This window comes from Sander vitreus, chromosome 6, assembly GCF_031162955.1.
Source record: "Sander vitreus isolate 19-12246 chromosome 6, sanVit1, whole genome shotgun sequence".
NCBI classification, from domain to species: Eukaryota; Metazoa; Chordata; class Actinopteri; order Perciformes; family Percidae; genus Sander; species Sander vitreus.
In genome coordinates, this window is record NC_135860.1 from 9,741,176 (window position 1) to 9,762,178 (window position 21,003).

Consider the following 21,003-nt stretch of genomic DNA (forward strand, 5'->3'; position numbering starts at 1 on the left):
TAGATAAATGGTTTTTCACTTGCCAGTAATACATTTCACAACCACATTTTACATCACAAGAGGACAGTGGCAAAACGTAGTGAGGAAGGTTTTCACACCTGTGCACAGTCACACATTATCAGTTGCTGCAAAAGCAGGTGTGACTGTTGGGTTGTCAGTTTTTCAAAGTGACAAAAACTGGCTGATGCTGACCGCCCCCCCCAATCACCGAATGACAGGAAGGCGCTTTTCTGAAAAGCAACTTCTTAGATATACATATTGTCCCCTAAAAACAACATGCATGCAACAAATCGTTTTTTTCCCCCACTCACCACTTAATACATCAGGGCTGATGTAGGCTGGACTTCCTCTCTGGTCTTTCAGCAGGTCGTCCTCGCTCACCAGGTGCTTTCCCAGGCAGAAGTTGGTGATGGTGATTCGGTGAGTCCTGGAAGCGCACACAAACATGCAAACGCGTCTGATAAATAACTTTTATACTTGAAATATACTTCATTTTGAATCAAATGGTGACCCAACTATCCCCACTGCTAATAAACCCACCCCAGTATTCTCCTCTTTAACTTGATCAAAGCATGGCAAAACAGCGTTTCTCATCATAACAAATTTAAGTTTAGAATGTGAAACACTGCACACTCATAGCTCAAAGCATGAAGTAAACACAGGCTGACAGAGACAGGGAGAACTTGCTAGCATGCCTTGTTGTTTTAATAATCTCATGGTTCAGTGGGCCTTAAAAATACATCAGTATCTCATGACTGCCAGATGCAAAACAGTATGCACACCCAGTCTTATTCCCATCTCCCTATGTTGTACTTGCAGTTAGGATATAGGTTCTTTTTCGTAAAGCATTCATCGCAAGACTCTTAATCTCACATTCTGACAAGCATCTTAAACTGTCAGGAGATCTCTGTGTCCGCACAATATCCCCACAATTTCCTCTGCAGCCTTTACATTCTCCATTTTAAAAGGTATGCATGTTTATTTCCAGAGCAAAAACAAGTCAAAGTTTTGTTTGAAAATAAAAATCTACTTTATAGCTATCCCAAATGAAAAGCTCAGGATTAAGAAAAGTACACACAGATATAAAACACCGTTTTACATTTATGAAAGTACATGCGAGAAAGTCTTTTTCAAATTTTCTCTTTAATGTGCTTCATGTTTTAATCTCGTCTCTGTGTTCCTGTACCTTACCGTTAAGCTTTAAGTAAACTCTACATAAAGTTTAGTATTATCAACATCACTGTTTTAGCTGATGGCCATCATCCTACACCAGGCGTGAGACATATCAAGAACAAGACCACACCAACCACGCTGGGACTTCAAAGTCTGAGAAGACCCACTGATGTTACCAGCGATGTTTGGTTAATTTGGTGTCTGTGGAAACAATGTGGCACTATAAGATTTTTTTTTCTTTCAGGTAGTCATTCAGGTAAATTCAGTTAGCTTGTGGCCAAGTGAAACCTAACCGTATTAAAGCCGAGGGACTATGGACTGTTCTATATCGCTGTGTTCTTTCAGCGGAGAAAGAGAAAACAAAAAGCTGCACTTTGACAAACATATGAGTCAACTTGTGGCTTGGGATAATTGTCTCGATGACTAAGCCTGCATGGTGATGGGTTGGCAAACGAGTATACAGCGATCACGAAGATTTACAGTATGTACACAAACGCACAACTCCAAGTGCACCCACACAATCACTCCCATGGTGAACACGCACACACTCCAAAGCAAATGAGCGCACACAAAAGCAGCCACAGTCTAGAGCCTGGGACCTCTCTGGATCACGCTCCTCACCCACATCCGCTTTCTAAAAAGCCCGAGGTCAACAGCTTCCCCTATTCTCTCTCACTTTCACACCCTGCTCCAGCACACACACACACCCTGCTCCAGCGCACACACACACACACACACACACACACACACACACACACTTACAGCGGCTGGAGCCAATTCCTGTCGAACCCTCAGTTTTCAACCAAATGCTCCAATCGCAATCTTCACTTAGAACATTCGGTTCACATAATTCCCAGCTACTTACGTGAGCCAACCCTTAAACAGCTTTCGTGATCCAAGTCTCTTTAATCATGCAGGGGCCTTGTGATCTGCACAAGGATGGGCCAGAAAAGAGTGCAATGCTTCAAGGACCCTCGACATAAAAGCTTCCTTTATGAAAAGGAGTCCGTTCTTTTGTCAGTGTGCATCACGACCCAGGCTTCTATTCTTACACCGGAGATTGGGTAAATTAAATTGCATGTTTGCCTCGTGAGGCAAGGGTCCCTGAGGACTGAAGGGAGACCACATCATCTCTGCTTCCTGGTATTGTGACCCCGGATAAGTCAGGAAATCAGAAACCTAAACAGCCCTCATGATTTCTCCTCCCTTACCGCAACGTTTTGCTGAAAATACACCAGCTGACGAGAAAGGAGGTTAAACGCAGGGCAACTTCTTCGGATCATTTTCTCAGAACCGTCGTGTGGAGGGTTATACTGGTACCCAAACTTTACAGTACCAATTCTTTTGTTCTAATTTCTAAGGTTGCCGTGAATTATGGCTACTGCTTGCCTAATATCATTGCATATTTCAAAAACAGAAATGTAATATGATAATATTGATGTAATACCATACCATTACAATTACAGAAATACAGAATATTACAGAATGCATTCTTTTGTGCCAGACAGCACACACAAACTTCTAAGTCAGCAGGGTAAATCCATCATACAGCAAATATGGTGATGCAAACAGGAGCTCTATGGAACAAATAAAGACAAAACAAAAACAGAAAGAACACCTTGCTACGGCGTGTCTCCATGAATTAAGGTCCCCTTAGGAGTGCAAACAAAATTTAGGAAGTCAATTGGCTCAGAAATACAACAACCCGGCAGATTGATTTATGACATCCTGCTTTTATAACAGCTGGCTCTGCAGGAGGAAATCACATCATTTGTGCATAAGCTGCTGAGCTTGTTGATGGCATTGGTGCATTTCCCAGAGTGACAACAAGCAGCAGGGGCAGAGAGGGGATTTTGGGATCGGTGTGCATCTAAAATTGGCCGCGTCCTTCCCATACAGACTTTGGACTTCATGCACATCCAGGGTGGAGTGACAGAGGAAACATGCAAGCATGCAAAGTATGATGCATATAGGAGACAGGAAAAGTGAAAAGAAAAAAGGGGATATGACAAAGGGCATAAAACAGAAAGACAACAAAAGCAGGAAAATGATTGGGGTGTAAAAGAAAATAGAGAAAAAGCAGAGTAGAGGGTAAATAAATGACTGTGTGCATGTGTATGCGTGTGTATGTGTGTATGTGTGACGTGCATTGCAGTGTGAGTCAGCTCGGAGCTATGGGGCCTTTGGCAGGCCTCCCCTTTGTCTACAGCTGGGACGGAGTGTTCCGCTCGTCTGCTCCTCTCCCCCCCATCCTCCTCTGCTGGCCAAAACACTCAGTTTCATCACCACCACCACCATTTCTATTGCTGCTGCTGGGGGCGCAATGGGCTCTGATGTCTGAGATGTGTGTATGTGGTAAAATGATAAGCAGAGGAACGTGACATCTCACTGCATGTACTTTTACTTGCAGTGAGGCAACTCCATGACTATGCCCACTTGTGCGAGATGCAAGAATGCTCAATGTTTGGATGCGAAGGTGTGTGTAGCAAGCGCAGGAACAGAGAGCGCGTGTGTGTGTGTGTGTGTGTGTGTCTCAGGGTTAGTCATGTCCATCCAAATGAAAGGGCCGGCTTTGTGGGATGATTGTAAGAGTCTCCAAGAATGTGCATGCAGACCTCTGCTGTTTAGAGGCAACCTTCCATAGGTCCAATGCAAAATCTAGCTGAATCATCTAAGCTTGGACAAATTCAATCAAAATACACACCCCATCTCTCATACACTCTGTAAACATGGTGTTGAAGAGTGTTTCACAGGTGAGTAGTTTTCCATTCTGCAGGGCCAATCTGAACTGCGGCACTATGTGACCTGAGGTGCATTCACCGAGTCCTGTGTGCCATACAACATTGCTCACTCTCCAACCGAGAACAAAGCAGTAGCATATTCTTTGCTCTGTTTGCACCAGAGTCCAGTTTACCTTCCGCTTCCAAAAATCCAGCAATGGGGAATGACTCATCAGCCTTTACTCAACACACAGACACGTACCCAGTCTCAGGCACAAGAGAGCAAGGCTTTAGGTTCCTACAGCTGATCTCACTCTGAGAATGTGACCCCGACTTGGGTCTAAAGCCAAATGCACACTGGATACAGGCTGCTGGGGCCGGCTGAGACCCCACACACACACACACACACACACACACACACACACACACACACACACACACGTGAGCGGAGACAGGATGACTTACTGCCAGGCTAAAATGACTGAGCAGGTATAATGGGAGAGGCTATTGGCCAGCCAAATGATTGGCAAGGCCAAATGAGAGAATGAGTTTCATTTTACCGTTTGTTCAGCACCATGTTTCCCAGCTTGAGGTCTCTGTGCACAATGTTTTTCTGCATGCAGGAAAGAAAGAGAAGAGAGGACAAATGTTTGGTCAGATCGCGTTCAGTGAATCATGGGGTATCAAAACAATCAGTTTGTTTTCTTTAAACTGGCCCATGAGCATGGGAGACGAGTAGTCAGAAAGGATGTGCAACTAACTAACAAAGACATTTCTGCGACTTGAATGCATTATTCAAGCTCTCTTAAATGGGGAAAATAGAAAACGTGCATATTTTTTAAAATTTATTATTTCTTTTTTAGAAGAGAGCACTTTTTCTTGGGAGTAGTCCACCAAATTCCATCCTCGACTCACCTTATGAAGGGCTTCCACCACACGCACCACATCGTAGAAGATGACAATGGCCTCGCGCTCGCTTAGTCGTTTCTCCTTTATAACGTAATGCTGGAGGTTTATTAGATCTGCCGTCTTGTCGCTGAAGTCATGAGCACACAGGCAGTCAAGCACGAGGCAGATCCGCTTCTTCATCTTGCGCACTTTGTTGGCCTCCATATCCTCCACTATTTCATAGGCTCGATCCTTGGGAACAACAACAACAAAGAGAAGTGGGTGAGCAGCTACCTTTAGGAAGGCACTTACTTTGTAAGTGGACAGAGCTGTTGGTGCATTTTAGAGGCACTTTCCAACAGTGTCTAATCAATACAAAGTTGAGGCATCCCTCACACTGAATGGAGTCCTGTACTATCCCGGCTGATCAAGCGGATTCATTCAGCTTAGACTGCATGTAACCGATGAATAAGACACGTTCACCCCTTCAGCCACACCGGGTGGTGGAGGACGAATACCAAAGGTCATTCCTCTTCTTCCAACTACAGTCTTAGCAGAGTCACCACTTCCTATTGATTTCTGTATCCGGTTGTCAGATGCAGTCAGCACCTCTGAAAGCGTACATTATTAACTGGTTCTCTCACAGTGGAGATGCACTATAGTAATCCAATCAATATTGCAGACCTAGATGAATCAGAGTGCATAGCTCGATGTTGCTATTCTGAGAACACTGGCTGAGTGGCACAGACAGGATGGGAAAGAGAGACAGCGAAGAACAGAGAGATAGAGAGAGAAGGCAGATGGAATAATAACAAAGTTAGAGGAGGAGGCAGACGGGAAGACAGGTGAGGGAGGGCGGGGGGGGTTCATTGTGAATGGATAGGCCTGTGAATAGAGAATGACTGGAGACAAAATGGCTTTTAAATGATATCCCACTTCTCTCTTGAATAGGGCTGGGTACTGAATTCAATACTTTTTAGGCACCGACCGAATTGCCTCCTTTATATCAAGTATTGAAAAATGCCTCGTCATTTTGTACCAAATTTCAATACCTACTCCAATAAAGGAGTAAATCTCATCAGCATCAGTGAGCCAATAAGCATGCAGCGTGTTTCTACCAATATCTAATAATGCTGGTGATTGGCTGTCTAACGTAACACGTCGTAGAGGCATGCAGGAAAAACTCCACGCTACGTACAGAGACGGGACTCATCGTAGGAGGAGCTGAAAAATAAATAAAAAGTTTGTGCGGTAACAATGTTATTTATTTTTGTTAAAATGGATTTTATAAGATTGGTATCGAAAAAAGTATCGTTCGGGAATCGTATCGAGGTCAGTTTGTTGGTACCGGTATCGAACATTTTTTAAGGATACCCAGCCATACTCTTAAAACAACCCTGATGAAGAAAATACAAGCAGCTGGCTGGACTAATGACAAGCTTACCTCTACTGGGCTGATAAGAGGATGCTGTTACTTGTACTTAGATAATGATGCCATCTCCATGGTAATGTTGGTGTATTTATCACGTTGCAACTATACATGATACTCGCCCACACAGTGCTGACTAATACACCATTCACTAAAACACACACTTCTTTTGTTGGTCCATGATATTATCCATTTGACTGATGATATACTATGCACACGTCAACAGACATGTAACTTAATTGCCGGTCTACCTGGAAGAGGCCGTGGTGGTGGACCACCCCATCCTGGTTGTGCAGCAGAGAAAGGAGGGAGTACTCTGTGTGCAGCAGCATCTTCCCCTGCCTCTCCTCCTGAGTCTCCCCTGCAGAGTCCACTCGCTCCTCCAGCGTAAGGATCTATCGTAACCACACACAAGAACAGAGCAAACAGGGGTCACAAGACAAGAGATGAGACAGGATCAGACAGCGGAAAGAGCACTTTAACCAATTAGTGTGCAGCTCATCTTCTTAAAACTTTTAACCCTCTTGGGTTTACGTCATTTTCCCCAATATTTGGGTCGCCTGTTTTCCTTGTGTAATAACGCTTGTATAAACTTGACCCTGTAATTCATTCATTCAATCAAATGATAGAGATCATTTGTTTCAGGACAACCTGGACTATCAGGATATGTATGCTACCCAATAAACTATACATCCATGCTCAATGCGCCCTGGGTGCAGGCCTTACAACGCTATCCAAATGCGCAAATGAGAATCTACACACTATTTATTACATTCCTGCTGTTAGATCATTATTTCAGCTTGTTCGTTCCATGTTTAGCATATGTAGTAGCAAAGTAACACATTTAATGTTTTATTTGCAATTTGTAGTCTGTAGATGTGAGGCTACACGATAGCGGCTTCAACAGAAAGTTCCGTATCAGCTGATGCCTCAACGACGCTCCTCTTTACAGTCATCATCTCAAACACGGCCCATATTAGATAAACGGTTTTGATTGGCACGTCAGTTCTTGAGTTACTGGAAGTCTGTCCAAAGCGGAGGGGGACCAGATGTTTCTGCCAGAGCAAATAAAACATGGGCTCGCAGATTTGTCTGGTTCCCAGGCAAGGTACAAGAGGTCTGCCGCTTTAAAACAGTGGCTAATATACCAATGTAAAGCAAACAAGCTGTGCTGCAGACATTAAGGCGCTGTAGTCATGGGTATGAAGGGAGGGTCACGCACTGACTCACTACATGGTCATGTGGGTTAAACGTCGACATTCCAGGTGGGGCACTACCCCCCCCCCCCCCCCCCTCTATAGCCCACTCCCATTTTTAACAGACATTGGATAGCCCCAATAAACAGATTGCCCAGCTGAGGTTTTGTTGTTTGCACCAGACTGAAATAGGGGGCCATAAAATGAACACAAACAAAAGGAAGGTCAAAGGTTCAAATGTCTGCTGGCACATCATAGGTTTGTTTTGAATTTTATGCTCAAATTGTTTTTGAACCATGTGCTTTTTGTGAGAAAGAAATAAACCCCCAAAAATGTGCCAACCCCGACAGACTTACTTTGAGCTGATAGAAGTCATCAGTGCCGTCCTTTCTGGCCAGACACTGCACTATGCTGGGCACTGGTGAGTTGCCCAGGCGAGGCCCTGCAAGGATAAGAAAAGGAACAGCTGCATGACCAAAAGGCAGGCTACATGCCAGAGTGTGTGCTCTCACTGAAACTCATTAAAAGGCCGGATGTGCGCGTACCCATTAACACCCCTAGTGTAATGCTTTCTTTGGCACTCTGCATCGCAAATAGTGGAAGAGTTGTGTCGTAGAAAACATACAAGTTTGAGTGTATGGGAGAGACACATTTTCCAGAGGGAGGAAATAACCCTTCTGCAACTCAGACTTAGACCTTTCTAGCCGATGTCAGGGGGGATCAGCTAAATTCTTCACATTCTTATTTCAGGCGCGTGTACACACAGAGACACCCCCCATGACTGACACACACACACACACACACACACACACCTTTCCCCGATTTCCTGCACACCCAAGTTACACATGTTTACAAAATTGTGTGCTAGGGGCAATCTCAGCCACACACATTTTTGACTACCATTTCCATCCTTACCAAGGATGAAGGGCCCAGCTCTCTTGGCGTTATTGCCGGATATCCCAGGACATTGCAGCTTGCTGGCCCTGCCCGATGTCTCTCCAGCCCCCCTTTCCGACGAGCGCCGCTTGGACATACTGGAGCGCTACAGGGGAATAAATCAGATTAGTACACTGGATAAAGACAGTCAAGTTAAAAGGGTAAATGCATACGTGACTGCAAGGACACAAACGCTCAACCAATGACAAAAACAATATCAGTAATAATATATAGTAATATCAGTTAGCTGAAACCAAACAACGGTTTCATAAATAGTCCATTTAAAAATAAAAACTATACCCAGAGCTTTTTGCCGTAGTACTACAGGCTGGAGAAGAGTGCACTGATTAGTAAACAGAAGAGAAAGGAGGTAAACTTCAGGGCAGCTCCTCCCAGCCTATTTTAAATATCCCTCCCACACATTTACCAACACCTCAGTGTGAATGTGAGGCCATTATGGCTCCATTCAGAATGATGGCTGCTGGCGTTAAGGTTGACACCTCAGATTCAATCTCCCCAACAGGCAGTGCTAATGTGCCACAATCTGCAATTTAAATGGCAATGCTGTCATGTAAATGCATTGCACTAGCACAGAATTCTTTAAACAAAAGCGGTTTTATTTTTGAGTCTCAGCAATGAACCAGAGCTCCAGCTTTTCCTGATGCAGTGGACATGGGTTTAGAAAAATCCTTCCGCTCTTAATCTGTGCATTTTATCTCAAAATCTGTACAGCCGGCTTATCTGCACAGACCTTCCTCTGAAAAGGACATGCGTGTTCTAACAAGGCTGAAACAAAACAATGCCAAGCTCTTACACTATGATAAGGAACTAGATTCACATGCCAGAAGAACCAGTGACACATCATCATTACACATACTAACTGCCACAGCAGATCTAACTCCCAGAATTCAGAGAGCAAGAGCTATGCTTTGTTTACTGATACTGAGTTCCTCTGTGATGAAACCCCATCCGTTTCCCGTAACAGGGAAGTAGTGCCTTGAACCGAGAGGAATGATTCACCCAGCTGTCATCATTGGGCAGAAATGCTTAAATGCCCAGGTGATGATACCAATACGAGTGAGGGTAGTGTGCCACCAAGCCCCTGACATGTGCACCACCACATCAAGTAAAAAAGAAAAAACACCTTGTAGAGGTTACGTCCACAAGTAAGGCACAAAGTGACATGTCTGAAGTAAAAATGTCCCTGACTGATAGCGGTGGCGTGCATATTCTAGCAAATTTCAAAGAGAGATGATTTAGACCAATAAAATCCAAAGCAACTCATAAACCACAAACTAGACATTGAGTGGAGAGCTGACGAAGCCCAAATACACTTTCCAATAAGTAACCAGTTTTGCAAGTGTAACAAACTAGAGAAATTTTGAATGAAGTAGGCCATCGTCCTGTTCAAAAACTAATCGTGCGCCACTCGCCAGTTGGCGTTTTTGGGCAGAGAGGAGGCAGGACAGTTGGCAGTCAGTACGGGCTGGTATGAATTCTCACTTCCATGAGGCTTTTTGTGATCCCAGACAGCAGACAGTGTCATCATCATGTCTCTCGCCCATCTGTCTCCATCTCCACTAGTCATCACCCACTGAGTCTGATGAGCTGAGGTTTTCTGACAGCATTTATGGCACAAGCAAGAGTGACACCAAGTCACGCTGCCAATAGTAAGAGAGCATCTTACTCTAGAGCATGCAAGGCAAAGCAATGGATAATCAGCTACTGCAGACCATGAGGCTCCTGGAAAGGATATATTTTACCTTTTTCATCCAGTGGCCAAAGTAGTTGGCAGAATAGACAATGAACATGCTGCTTCCAGTGCTGCCAGATTAAAATATTTTAAATAGTTGGTTGAGTGCTAGAAAGACTGCTAGATTGAGTAAAATAAGCAGACAGAGCCAAAACTAAACTAGGCATATCATTGGTTGCCATTGCCATGATCTGTGATTGTACCTTGTATGCATTTCCTTTCTCTACAGTTACACAGAGTAAAAAGAAAACATTAATCTGTGCACCTCGGATTTATGACACTAAACTGACCCAACTGATGCACAACGCACAGCAAATGGACCCAAGGCCATTCATCTACCTACTACACACCAGCCATAGTGCTGTGGAGCCAACCCCTGACACATCTAAAAAGCAAAGGTCAATGCAACCAACTAATGCACACTGACCTAAATGACATCAGCGCAATGACAACACAGCTATCCTTTTCTGACACTGCTGTGCCTCTCTGCACAGCCAGTGATCTGGCAAGCACGACTGCCTCTGCCTCTGACTGTACCAGAGGGAGGACAAGAACAGATACAGCCTCTGAATCATATCACACAAAAGGAGGAGAGACACGCTGCCAGTGCCCACGAGAAATGTGGGCTCCTTAAATAGTATCTGAACAAAACAACCACGTAGGTGTCTCCAGATCCACCCACCCAGACTCCATGCCACTTGTCTGGCAGCAAGAACAGCTTTAATGCAAAAATCAAGGTAGTATCAGCATGGACAAAACAAGCATAGGGACACTTGAGCAGGTAGTAAACACATAAGTTGTGGATAACAAATCTGGAGTGATTATAAAGCCAGAGATCGATTGATCCAAATCAATGAGTCCACAAATAGATCAAACACAAAAGTCAGGACAGGTAAAGCAACTCGAAGGTCATAGAGGCTTTAAACCTGCTGCTTGAATTAAGTGCCAACCATTCATCTGAGCTCTTACATACTTCTACCGCTATCCAGCCTACCTCGTACTGCAGTTGTTGAATACATTATTGCAATAACAACGTTCTGGACCGCACAGCAAGTCCGTGTACACAAGGTCACATTAGAAATCACAAGACGAAAATAATTACAAGTGCATACAGACTGTCACACAGTGATTGGTGCCATTTTGCGACCACAAGGTCTAGACATCGTTCAGTTCTGGCAGCGAGCAGTATAAACGAGACGAGTCGGAGAGTAAAACTATGACGTTATGCCTTACAACTTGTGCAAAACCACTCCACAGACAGCTTCATTTGAGTAACGTTAGCCAGGTGCTAATGTGTTTTACCCACAACAATTACTAGTTGACCACCTAGAGATGTTTAAAACCACGCACACTAAACTGTATTACACGCGTGCGTTAATGTAATGTTAACTGTTAGGCAACGTCTGACTGAAGTGGTTAGCTATTTAATTCAAACATACACATTATTTTACGATGTATATTTACGTAGGTTGGCATAAAACCAAGCTTGAGGGCACATACAAACTTAGTACAAGAAAGCGGTCTGAATTATTCGGCTAAAGACGTTGCCACAGCTTCAGGCGCACCGGTTACTACACAAAGGGGCACACAACACAACAAGGAGTTGAGCTTTCGGTGCAAACTACACAGAGCAGCCTTAAGCTTAGTTACGGCTACTTTAGCATGTAACGTTTTACTTATGCAACACTGATTTTTCAATAAGATAGTTGGCGAGCGACGTTAGCTAACGTCAAGCCGGATTCTACAGAGTAGCCGGGAGGCCATTTAAACAAAGTAACGCTAGGTAATATTACAGCTGGCTAGCTCTGCCAGAAAGCTAGATAGCAATGTAGTCACCATCTCGCTTACCTCGAGCCAAAACCGCCGGGTAAAGTCTGCGTTGTCTGCTTACAACATGGATATTTCTTGGGTAATCGCTGTGGTGGATGTGCGGAGCTTCTCGCTTGAACAGAAGAGACCACAGAGGGTTGGTTTCGGGTTGTTTAGCCTCTGTTACCGAAATGAGCAATTAAGGAAAAGCCTCCGCGCTTCGCTGATCGCATCTTTCCACAGCGACAGCACCACCTGACAACGGAAATGACGCACACACTTATTTGATTGACAGCTGCGATCGACCAATGCCAACACATTCTTCCTAGTAAATGGGTTCGTACTGATGATGAAATTCTTCGCATAATAAAAGTTGATAAAGAAACACATGACATCATTGTCTGTACAGGGGCATTTCAATACATGAAACGACACCAATTGTAAATGTCAGTGTGGTTATTTATTGTGTCATGCAAATAAATGCACAGCCCACAAGGACTTAAAATGCCACCAAAACATACCATTGTAGTGGTGAAACATTTGTCAGAACGGAACTTCTTACGTTAAACATTACATTGCAACCTAACACTTAGAAAAGCTCGACGAATAAAATCTGCGGGGAACAAAAGCTTTTAAAACACAATTAAAAACAATAAACATTCGCAGAAGAAGTCATCAGAAATGACGGAACATTTCATAAAAACGTGCAGTCCCTAAATTATAATATAACGAGCAATATGACATAAAATAGACTTCATATTCAGTCCCACCTAAATCATTAAACTTATCTCTATTGCAAAAGGCAATTTACCTAGATGTAACTGTACACATATGGATCATTAATTGTTTGCTTCATAGATGGCTCTTCACTGTAGTTGCTTTTTAAGGAGACACATATCACTTTATTCACCATATGCCTCAGTGAAACTATGTATCACTGAGTTGAATTAGTATTTCATCTGATAAAAGCATTGTATTTTCAATATTTGAGACTCATACAATTTCTGGACCAATGCTACATTTTGTATTAATTTACTCAGCAAGCATTGCATGACAGTGACAGTTAGTAAAGCCCACCTATATTCCTAATTTAGATTCTCCTTTTAACCCCTTAATCCCACCCACAGCTACCAGTTTCAAACCAGTGGGCAGGTGTGATAGAAAGAGAGGACAACCTAAATGGCAGAAGCTTTTTTGTTTTGCACTAATCTTCCTACATTGACTCAGCAGAGCATATGCCTCCGGCCACATGAAACACTTGTGAGCCTGTGGCTTTACAGTGGCCTGCCCACAGTCTTTCAAGAGGAAACTGAATCATAACTCAAAATGCAAGGTCTGTGAGAGAAATATGTTTTAGTGGCTCTCTTGGCACGTTTAGGGAAACTATGACTGCCTGGACTTTAAAGACTTTTCTTGTTTGTACATTTTGTTTGTCTCTAATGGGACGCGCAGTTGTCCTTTATGTTGTTTTTTGAATATGCCACTAAAATAGAATTATCCTGGTAATGAAATATATTAGCAATCTGGCAAATCGGTATTGTGAAATGTTGTTTTCTAGTGAATTTGGATTAAGTGAACGGTCTTGCAGGATGACTGGCATGAGCTTTATGGTTTGAGATTGTTTTGCAGGATTGTTTCCTCAGGGCATGTAGTGTTTCTTGCCTCTCCTTTGCCAAGATCATTTGAAAGACCTCACCAGAATCCTCCACCCCCAGATCAATTCAGAGAAATGTCTCAGCATGTTTTGCCTGCATGGTATGCACCATGTTCGTTTGTGTGCGTCTGAATGTGGTTGGCTGGGGGAGCGCAGACTATCACAGTCTCCCTTTGGCCCGTCTGCAGGCAGACTGCACACAACTATCTCGCGTACGGGTAGCTGTTTCTATAGCAATTCTTATTGTAGGTCTGTGCTGGAGGACAGGAGTCTAATTGGGGATTACATTCAAGCATATTGCTTTTAAGGTTCTGGTGTGGTAGTTAAATATGTAAATAAAGATAAATATAACCAATCACACATTTGTTGTTTTACATTTCAGTGAACCCTATGGCAAGTGACTTAATGGAGAAAAGTATCACATTTTCTTTTTAAAGACAGTATGACTGCATACTAAAATGCACTGTAGCATTGTGTGGTAATCAGTTTGGACACACCAGGTACAGTACATGTTGTTAAAAAAGATCAGACAACTCCCCCTACTGTACATCTTTGAAATTACAACAAGCTGTTACAAGGTTCATGCCATTATTAACACTCTATTGCATCAGTAACAAAACCGATGATACCATTTTTTTCCATCTATTTATTAAAAATCCTACATCGCACATTCAACAATTTAACAACTGTAGCAATATGCACCTTCCTATACACAGAACATTATACATTTAAATAAATAAAGTATGCAATGAACATATTTACATATTAGATATTACTTATATTGCATATTGCTTATATAACATACTCATAAATGAGCACATTTCTGGGCCATAGCTTAACACTAGAGACATCACAGGGTAGTGAAAATGTCTTACAAGTTGCTCTCATACTGTTTAAAGGTAGTACAGTGTGATGCAAGATAAATATATTTCTTACCAAAATAAAGATTTGAGGGAATTAGAATCACATTAGAAAGAGCACTTGGGTTTCCTGCAATTCCCCCATGATATCACAATTTGTTCATCAAAATAGAGCACTGTAAACTATAAAACAATCAAATCAACTACAACAGAGATGTATTAACATTTAAGATAAATGACATTGTGTAACATTAAAGGAATGTGTATTTTGTGTACAGCAGCAAAGTCTGACTCTGATTTTAAAAATGCATCGTGACATTATACACCCACAGATGTTTTGCTATTACCACATACACTAATATACAGTATGCCCACTGTATATTTTGATGCACTGAAACTCTTTGTTCAACCATACCATTACAGTGTATTACAGCTTAAAGCTTGGCTCACCACCTTCTTTGTTGTTAACTATGCAAATTTGCAGTTGGTCATTTGACAACCAATTGAAACACCTGCTCACATCTCCATTTTAAAAGCACCCAACGAAGGTTTTCTGACTGCATGTCAGGTTGCTGCAGTGTATACGCAGCTACAGACAGAAGACTGGTCTACAGTAAAACAGACTGTTGACGATGCATTGTGCCCCACCCCCTGGGCATTTCTTTCAGGGTGACCATGTCACAGCCCGTCCATCATGGCCAGAAGGTCGTCTCCTTTACTGCTGGAGCTGGGAGATTGTTCTCCAGACTCTGTGAACTCCCCCATGATCTTGGCCAGCTCTGCATTGACTTGCTGGTCCTGAAAGACAATGTTATGCGCTAATCACAGTGCCAGAGTGGTCATCACAAAGACTTACGCCCCATTACAGTAAATCCTGTTAGACTGGCAAAGCCTCACATCTCTGATCATTGACTGTAAAAGCCTATCATTAAGATAAGTAACATTTGGCCCCAAGTCCAATCATGGGTGTTCCTTATCGATAATAAAAGATAGCATACTTGTTGTAAGCTGAAAGATTGGGCCCGTGCAGACTACAAGATTTTTCCTCCATTTGCTTGTCCTAGACAGATTTGAGATAAAAGCCCTTGAGTCGGGCGGTTCTGTGATAGGTCCTGCCCACGTCGTGAGCTGTGCCAGAGGCTATGTCAGTTTTTGAACATGTTTGATTTCATCACAGCCAAAAACAAATGCACTTGTAGTTGGGGCACCTTCGAGACGAGTCTGAGATGGGAGGAGAGCAGTGTCCAATCAGAGGGAAGCAGACAGTCCAAAGCAAAATAAAAATCATAGCTACAAAGAAGGGTGAATGTGGGGACTAGCGTTTGGCAGATTGAATGGACACAAGAGATGGAGAGGGGGCTTAATGAACTAGCCCCATCAAGCTCCATTACTAGTCGGATATAAAACGGACAGAATTTCCGGTGAGTGACTTTTTGTGCCTGTTTGGCGACTACCACGTTATCCGCTCCTGTCACAAATCTCTTAAACTGGAGTAATCTTGAAATCAATGCACCTTGTCTGAGATCACTTGTGTAGTTTTTGCACTCTAACGTCTACATGAGTACAGTCAGGGACAATAAATGTCTTGTGTTTTGAGAAGCACAGCAACTCTGAGATTTTCACAGTCTTAGATGACAGATAGATAACAGTATGATCAGACTTTTTGTCACTGAATGTGCCTTAAAGTTTACATTTTCGTTAAACAAATACTGGACTGGCTTTACCTTTGTTGCTTGGATGTTTATAACTCCATATGAAAGGTCACCTGGTCTTGATATTAATGCCTCTCTGTAATAAAAGTCACAATGTTAGTTTTGAGCGTAAGTAGAGGTTTCATTTGATCAAGTGCCATACAACACATTGCCAGTAAACACAAAAAAGGGGACTCACTCTTCCTCCTCATCGGTATTGAAGAGGTTGACACGGAAGCCGTTGTCTGCATTTCCTGATTTCGAAACTTCTAGCCCTCCCATTAGCTTGGCCAACAGATTAAGCTCCTCTTTGGCCAGAGGGTTGGGAGCAGTGTTGACCTGTTGACACACAATGGCTTGTTTACTTCAGTATATTCGTGCTGAACCTGTTGTTTGCAAGATCCTGCTACTGATGATTATGCACCACGAAGTAGAGTATGGTTCTGGACCAGGGTCACTTGGTGGGTCACCAAATTCCTGCTCACGTTATGTACTGCGAACACCGTAAAGAGTTAAAACATGTTAGAACCAGTCTTAAAAATTTAACTTGTGTGCATGAAATTCAAAAACATTGTGTGCATTAATAAAATCACTCATGTTTACAGTGCTGACAGTTAAGCGGTTTCACCTTAGTGTGCTGAGCAGAATTTTTAGACGTTCCTGACATGTGTGTTTCCACTGGGCGGCTTACACTGTACCTGGATGAAAAAGAGAGAATGAGCACTTCAATGCAACATAGTGCGGAGGATGATGTGTCTACTCATCCAATAGGCTTTATACTTTTTACTGACTGTGGGCAGTCCCAGGCATTTAATCAGCTTTAGGTTGTTTACACAGTAATGTAATGAAATTATGTGACATCAAACCACATAAGTTTAAACACCTGGGACTCTGAAGCGTCGTCAAGACTACACCATAAAGTTCAGTTACCTTTGTCTTAGTACTTCTAAATATCTCATGAATGGATAACAGAAAATCATCATCAATCCACTGCCATTGCATACATACAGTACCACCAAGTCATGTTATATCTTTTGTACTTTGCAGTGTCTTACATGTTTGTGCCTAGTTTGGTGACCCGGTCTCTAAATATCTCGAAAGATCCTTCCCGGAGAGCTGCGGTATAGTTTCCTCCATTATTGAACTGCAGCCTGGTCACCTCTTCACCAGTACAGCTAAACATCCTGAAATAACCAGATACAAAAACACAACATATTATGGACAAACATGATTTCAATCATTTTTGTATCCACAGCAATTTCTTTTGAATTTCTTTCCTGTGATGAAAGGAGTTCCCTTATGTGGAACCCTTAAGACCTCTGTTGCTTTGAATATTTTAACACCGTTGAAGCTCAGATGTTCTACATGTGAGCTTGTTTCCTCAATGTATTAAATGTTTCACTGTGCACATACAATCCGTGAGTAATTTGATCCAAGCTCAACATACAACGCATCTAAAATTAGAATGTAAATGCTTCAAAAAAACCTCTGTAATGCTATTAGCTACTGATAGGCCTACTTAACTTAAGATTACAGTGTTTGTGTAAGATCAGCAAGCATATGAAAGACAAAAAGGCAAACATTAAAGATCATTGAAAGGACCAAAGGTATGTTTTAATATCCAAGCCACTTTTTTTAATTTCAGTCATGTCCATCATTCTTTAAAAGTGAAGATTGTCTGGGTCTGAGTGAAAACAGCTGTATACAGTGTTACCTTATCAAGCCAGGGACTTGTGTTCCATAAGGCACAGGACCACTGGTGGGAAGCACAAAGCGCCCATTGGAGTTCTGCACTTTATCCTTGAGGAAAATAGACACCTGGCATAGAGAAAAACATAGCAACAGGCTTGTGAGGAAAATAAAACACAAAACAAAAGATTCTATTCTCTCTCCGTGATTTAATTTGCCAACATAATGCACTTACTCTTATATGCATGTCTTGGAAGAAGATAAGGAGAGTTTGTCTGATCAGCTGGAATTCCCCACTACACAAGGTTGTATACATCTAAAAATAAAAATTGAAAAATTACTTTTTTTAACTACATACGGAATGTATATACATTTTTCCTTTATTCATGTTAAACATTATCCCATTTAACCTAACCATACAATAACAAGCAATGTTAAACAACTGTTGCTTCTGACACTTGACAGAATGTGTGCCGTCATATTGTAGCTCAATGTATGTGATGATAATCCAAATGGTTTGTAATTATCACAGCATAGTGTACTACCATCACTGACCACAGTGACTCAGGAAAGTAGATCAAATAAGTCACTGCTTCTATTAAATGTTAATGTATACAACAAGCCATGTATAATGTCACTACCCACTCTAGTCCATAACAAATGTGAGGAGAGTAGAGAGTAGTCACACATGCCATACCTCTATGAGCTGTTGGTACGTTTCATCAACTTGGCTGAGAATGCTGGGAGTGTCTTTCACAAAGTCTTTGATTGCATCCATGTGGTTAAAGGAGATGAGTAGGATGTCCTTAGGTCGAGGACAGAGAAGCACCTGGTACTTGAAAGCCATGGTCATCAAGTCATAGAGCTGTAAAGAGGGATACACATGCAAAGCAAAATAAAATCAACTGCTATTGTTGTATAATAAACAGCAGAGGGAGACACATACAGCAACATACCGTGTTTGTGATATGAATCGCTCTATACTTGAGAATTACTGATGTAAGTCAACTAAATGAGCCAATATGTACACACGTGTTATATAGCTATAAAGCATTGATTGATGTGTAGATGTATCTAATATGGCTCTGAAGGTGAATGGTCTGTATACTGAGGAAGCTGTAACACAAACTGGCATCACTGTGCAGTTGATGAGAGAATGTGATTAATGTATGGAAAAGCCTTGTGTGCTGAAGTGAAAATGCAAAATAGACAAGAAAAGCAACAGAATAATTCAACATGTGCATGATACAACACAGTATACAGCTGTACAGGAAGGCTACATCTGTATACATGAGGACTTACCTTGTCCATGCTAGCTTGATTGAGTCTCATTATTGAGGCGTGGGCCAGCCTGTCGAACACAGTCCGCAGGGCCTTTTTGGAGTAAAGCTCCTGTGGCTTGAAAAGCTCTTCTAGGAACTTTTTGTTGAACATGGTGGTGATGATGTCATTCATAACTAGTCAAGCAAACAGTACAACAGAAAAGTCTCCAAATAGTTAAAAGAGGTTAGACAAATATACTTTCCACACTGTAGGCTCAGAAGCAGGCAGCAGTCTATACTATACTGTATGTTGGCCAAAACCATTTCATCCTATATCCAAACGGCACTAATCAAGCAGCAGCGTGGAAAGCCATCAGCATATGTCTTACTTGGTAGCCGGACAATTGCCAGGTAGGACATTTATCATTTGCTGTGATTACTTCCATGAATTACTGCTGCAATTGGCAGAAGTGATCACAATCACTATTGTGACTGTAAGAAGTCATACCTATAGTTACCATAGGGTAACTTCACTTTTTGTTCAAATATTTGACAAGCTTTTTATTGGCTCAAGAGTGAGGCAAATAATTGCTTAACGCAGTAAGGCTATGTAGTATTTTCTGTAATGCTACTTACCCATAAGAAAGCCAAAGTTTTGAAAAATTAAAAACTGTTCTCAGAGCAGAGACAGACAGTGTGGTGACCCCAGATAAGCTTCTTGATATATGCAGAATAAAGTGTAATGCACTAGTTTTTTTTTTTTTTTAAGGTAAGAGACAATTCTATGTAGTGATCTTATGTTATCTTATGGCATATAGCCATGTAGCAGAGCAAAGAGCTATAGCAGACAGAGAGCTACTAATGCATCAGTGCATGATAATGCTGAAGCTCTGTAATAATACCTCTCCTTCTGTCATCCTCTATCCAGCCAGCTATTGTGGAAACGTTATGATTTAAAAGGAGATAAATGAAATGATGTTCTGAAAACCAGATTGTTGAATGGCAAATGACTCAAAGCTTGACCAACGTTGTTACATAGATATAAAACAACAGATGTTTTATATCTGTGGTTGAATACTAACGTTACATTTGAATGATACAATTCTATATAGTTGAACATGAGCAGTTTCTCATTATTTACTGACAATGGAGCATTGGGAATTAGCTAAAAATTGAGATTTGCTCTGGGCTCCTAATTAGTGTCCCATGCAACAGCAACTCCATTATGATTTTTATCAAAATGTGCGAGTTTACAAAAGACAACCAGTTGAGTCATTAATGTTAACTCTTAACTTGGCTCTGTAGTGACATTCTATGAATCGCCGAAACATATTCTAAATTCACAAACTAGTAAACGGACAAACCGACTGAAAGTCATGTGCAGTTATCGCAGTTACTGCAGGGTGACATTTGTGTTGTCATCTGGATAGCTGCTAAACTAGCTAGCTACCTTTCTTGGCTTTGTCAGCAGGGATATTCTGAGCTCGAAGCCGCTGGTCCAGGATGTACAGCATTTCTCCACCGAGGTTGATGAATAGCAGAGGCAGAGTTCTTGAAGACATGATGGTATTTGGACGGTTGAATGTCTCCAGAAAACGCAGGCAGCTAACTAGCGATTGTAGCTCGAATGCTTGCTCGTTGGGAGGCGTCTGTTTGGTAAAGCCTCTTCTGGTTGCCAGGCCACGAAGCAAACAGCCAATCAGCGCGTTGTGCGTTATGACGTACAAGAAAGGGGAGGAGTCAGGCGCGTACGAAACTTTCATTTCAGCCTGTGTGCCCCAGTGCACATGCAATTAAATCCCATTGTTCCAAATGAGACCTTAAAAATAAAGGTACAAACTCAATTAATTTACCCATTGTGTTTACATCATGTCCAAATAAACCCTGCACCAGTATTATTAGTGTAAGTGGCTCCAACCCAAATGAATATTTTTTTCTGACTT

At 42.1% G+C, this 21,003-nt stretch overlaps 2 protein-coding genes across 3 annotated transcripts in view; both read right to left on the minus strand.

Annotated features, from left to right (window-relative positions):
- The window catches only part of stk40 (serine/threonine kinase 40), a 21,337-nt gene extending 9,173 nt beyond the window's left edge, over window positions 1-12,164 (minus strand). The window contains exons 1-7 of the mRNA XM_078252423.1: window positions 11,944-12,164; window positions 8,322-8,448; window positions 7,763-7,848; window positions 6,462-6,605; window positions 4,809-5,033; window positions 4,454-4,506; window positions 312-427 (exon numbers count right to left, since the gene is read on the minus strand). Of these exons, the coding sequence (XP_078108549.1) occupies window positions 312-427; window positions 4,454-4,506; window positions 4,809-5,033; window positions 6,462-6,605; window positions 7,763-7,848; window positions 8,322-8,439 (742 nt within the window). The 5' untranslated portion in view covers window positions 8,440-8,448; window positions 11,944-12,164. The remainder of the gene's footprint in view (window positions 1-311; window positions 428-4,453; window positions 4,507-4,808; window positions 5,034-6,461; window positions 6,606-7,762; window positions 7,849-8,321; window positions 8,449-11,943) is intronic.
- A 2,020-nt stretch (window positions 12,165-14,184) lies between these two features.
- On the minus strand, window positions 14,185-20,732 carry oscp1b (organic solute carrier partner 1b). Of its 2 annotated transcripts, XR_013502104.1 has the most exons (11): window positions 20,511-20,732; window positions 19,101-19,255; window positions 18,496-18,663; window positions 18,034-18,114; window positions 17,824-17,927; window positions 17,165-17,293; window positions 16,738-16,807; window positions 16,309-16,448; window positions 16,143-16,206; window positions 15,417-15,639; window positions 15,126-15,216 (listed from the first exon to the last, which is right to left on the minus strand). XR_013502104.1 is itself a non-coding variant. In XM_078252424.1 (10 exons), exons 1-10 carry the CDS (start codon window positions 20,620-20,622, stop codon window positions 15,097-15,099), a joined length of 1,143 nt encoding a protein of 380 aa, XP_078108550.1. In that variant the 5' UTR covers window positions 20,623-20,731; the 3' UTR covers window positions 14,185-15,096. The 2 variants fall into 2 exon arrangements, 1 of the variants encoding a protein (XP_078108550.1); XM_078252424.1 differs by lacking the exon at window positions 15,417-15,639 and having other exon boundaries at window positions 14,185-15,216; window positions 20,511-20,731.
- Between the last annotated feature and the right edge of the window lie 271 nt (window positions 20,733-21,003).

What these genes read in the sequence shown, in the direction of transcription:
- oscp1b (XM_078252424.1), bottom strand. Translation starts at nt 20,622, where the DNA reads ATGTCTTCAAGAACTCTGCCTCTGCTATTCATCAACCTCGGTGGAGAA. An exon ending in ATCAAGCTAGCATGGACAAG is followed by an intron (nt 18,664 to 19,100) that starts GTAAGTCCTCAT and finishes CCCTCTTTACAG; the next exon opens with CTCTATGACTTGATGACCAT. An exon ending in CAAGTCCCTGGCTTGATAAG is followed by an intron (nt 17,294 to 17,823) that starts GTAACACTGTAT and finishes TGGTTATTTCAG; the next exon opens with GATGTTTAGCTGTACTGGTG.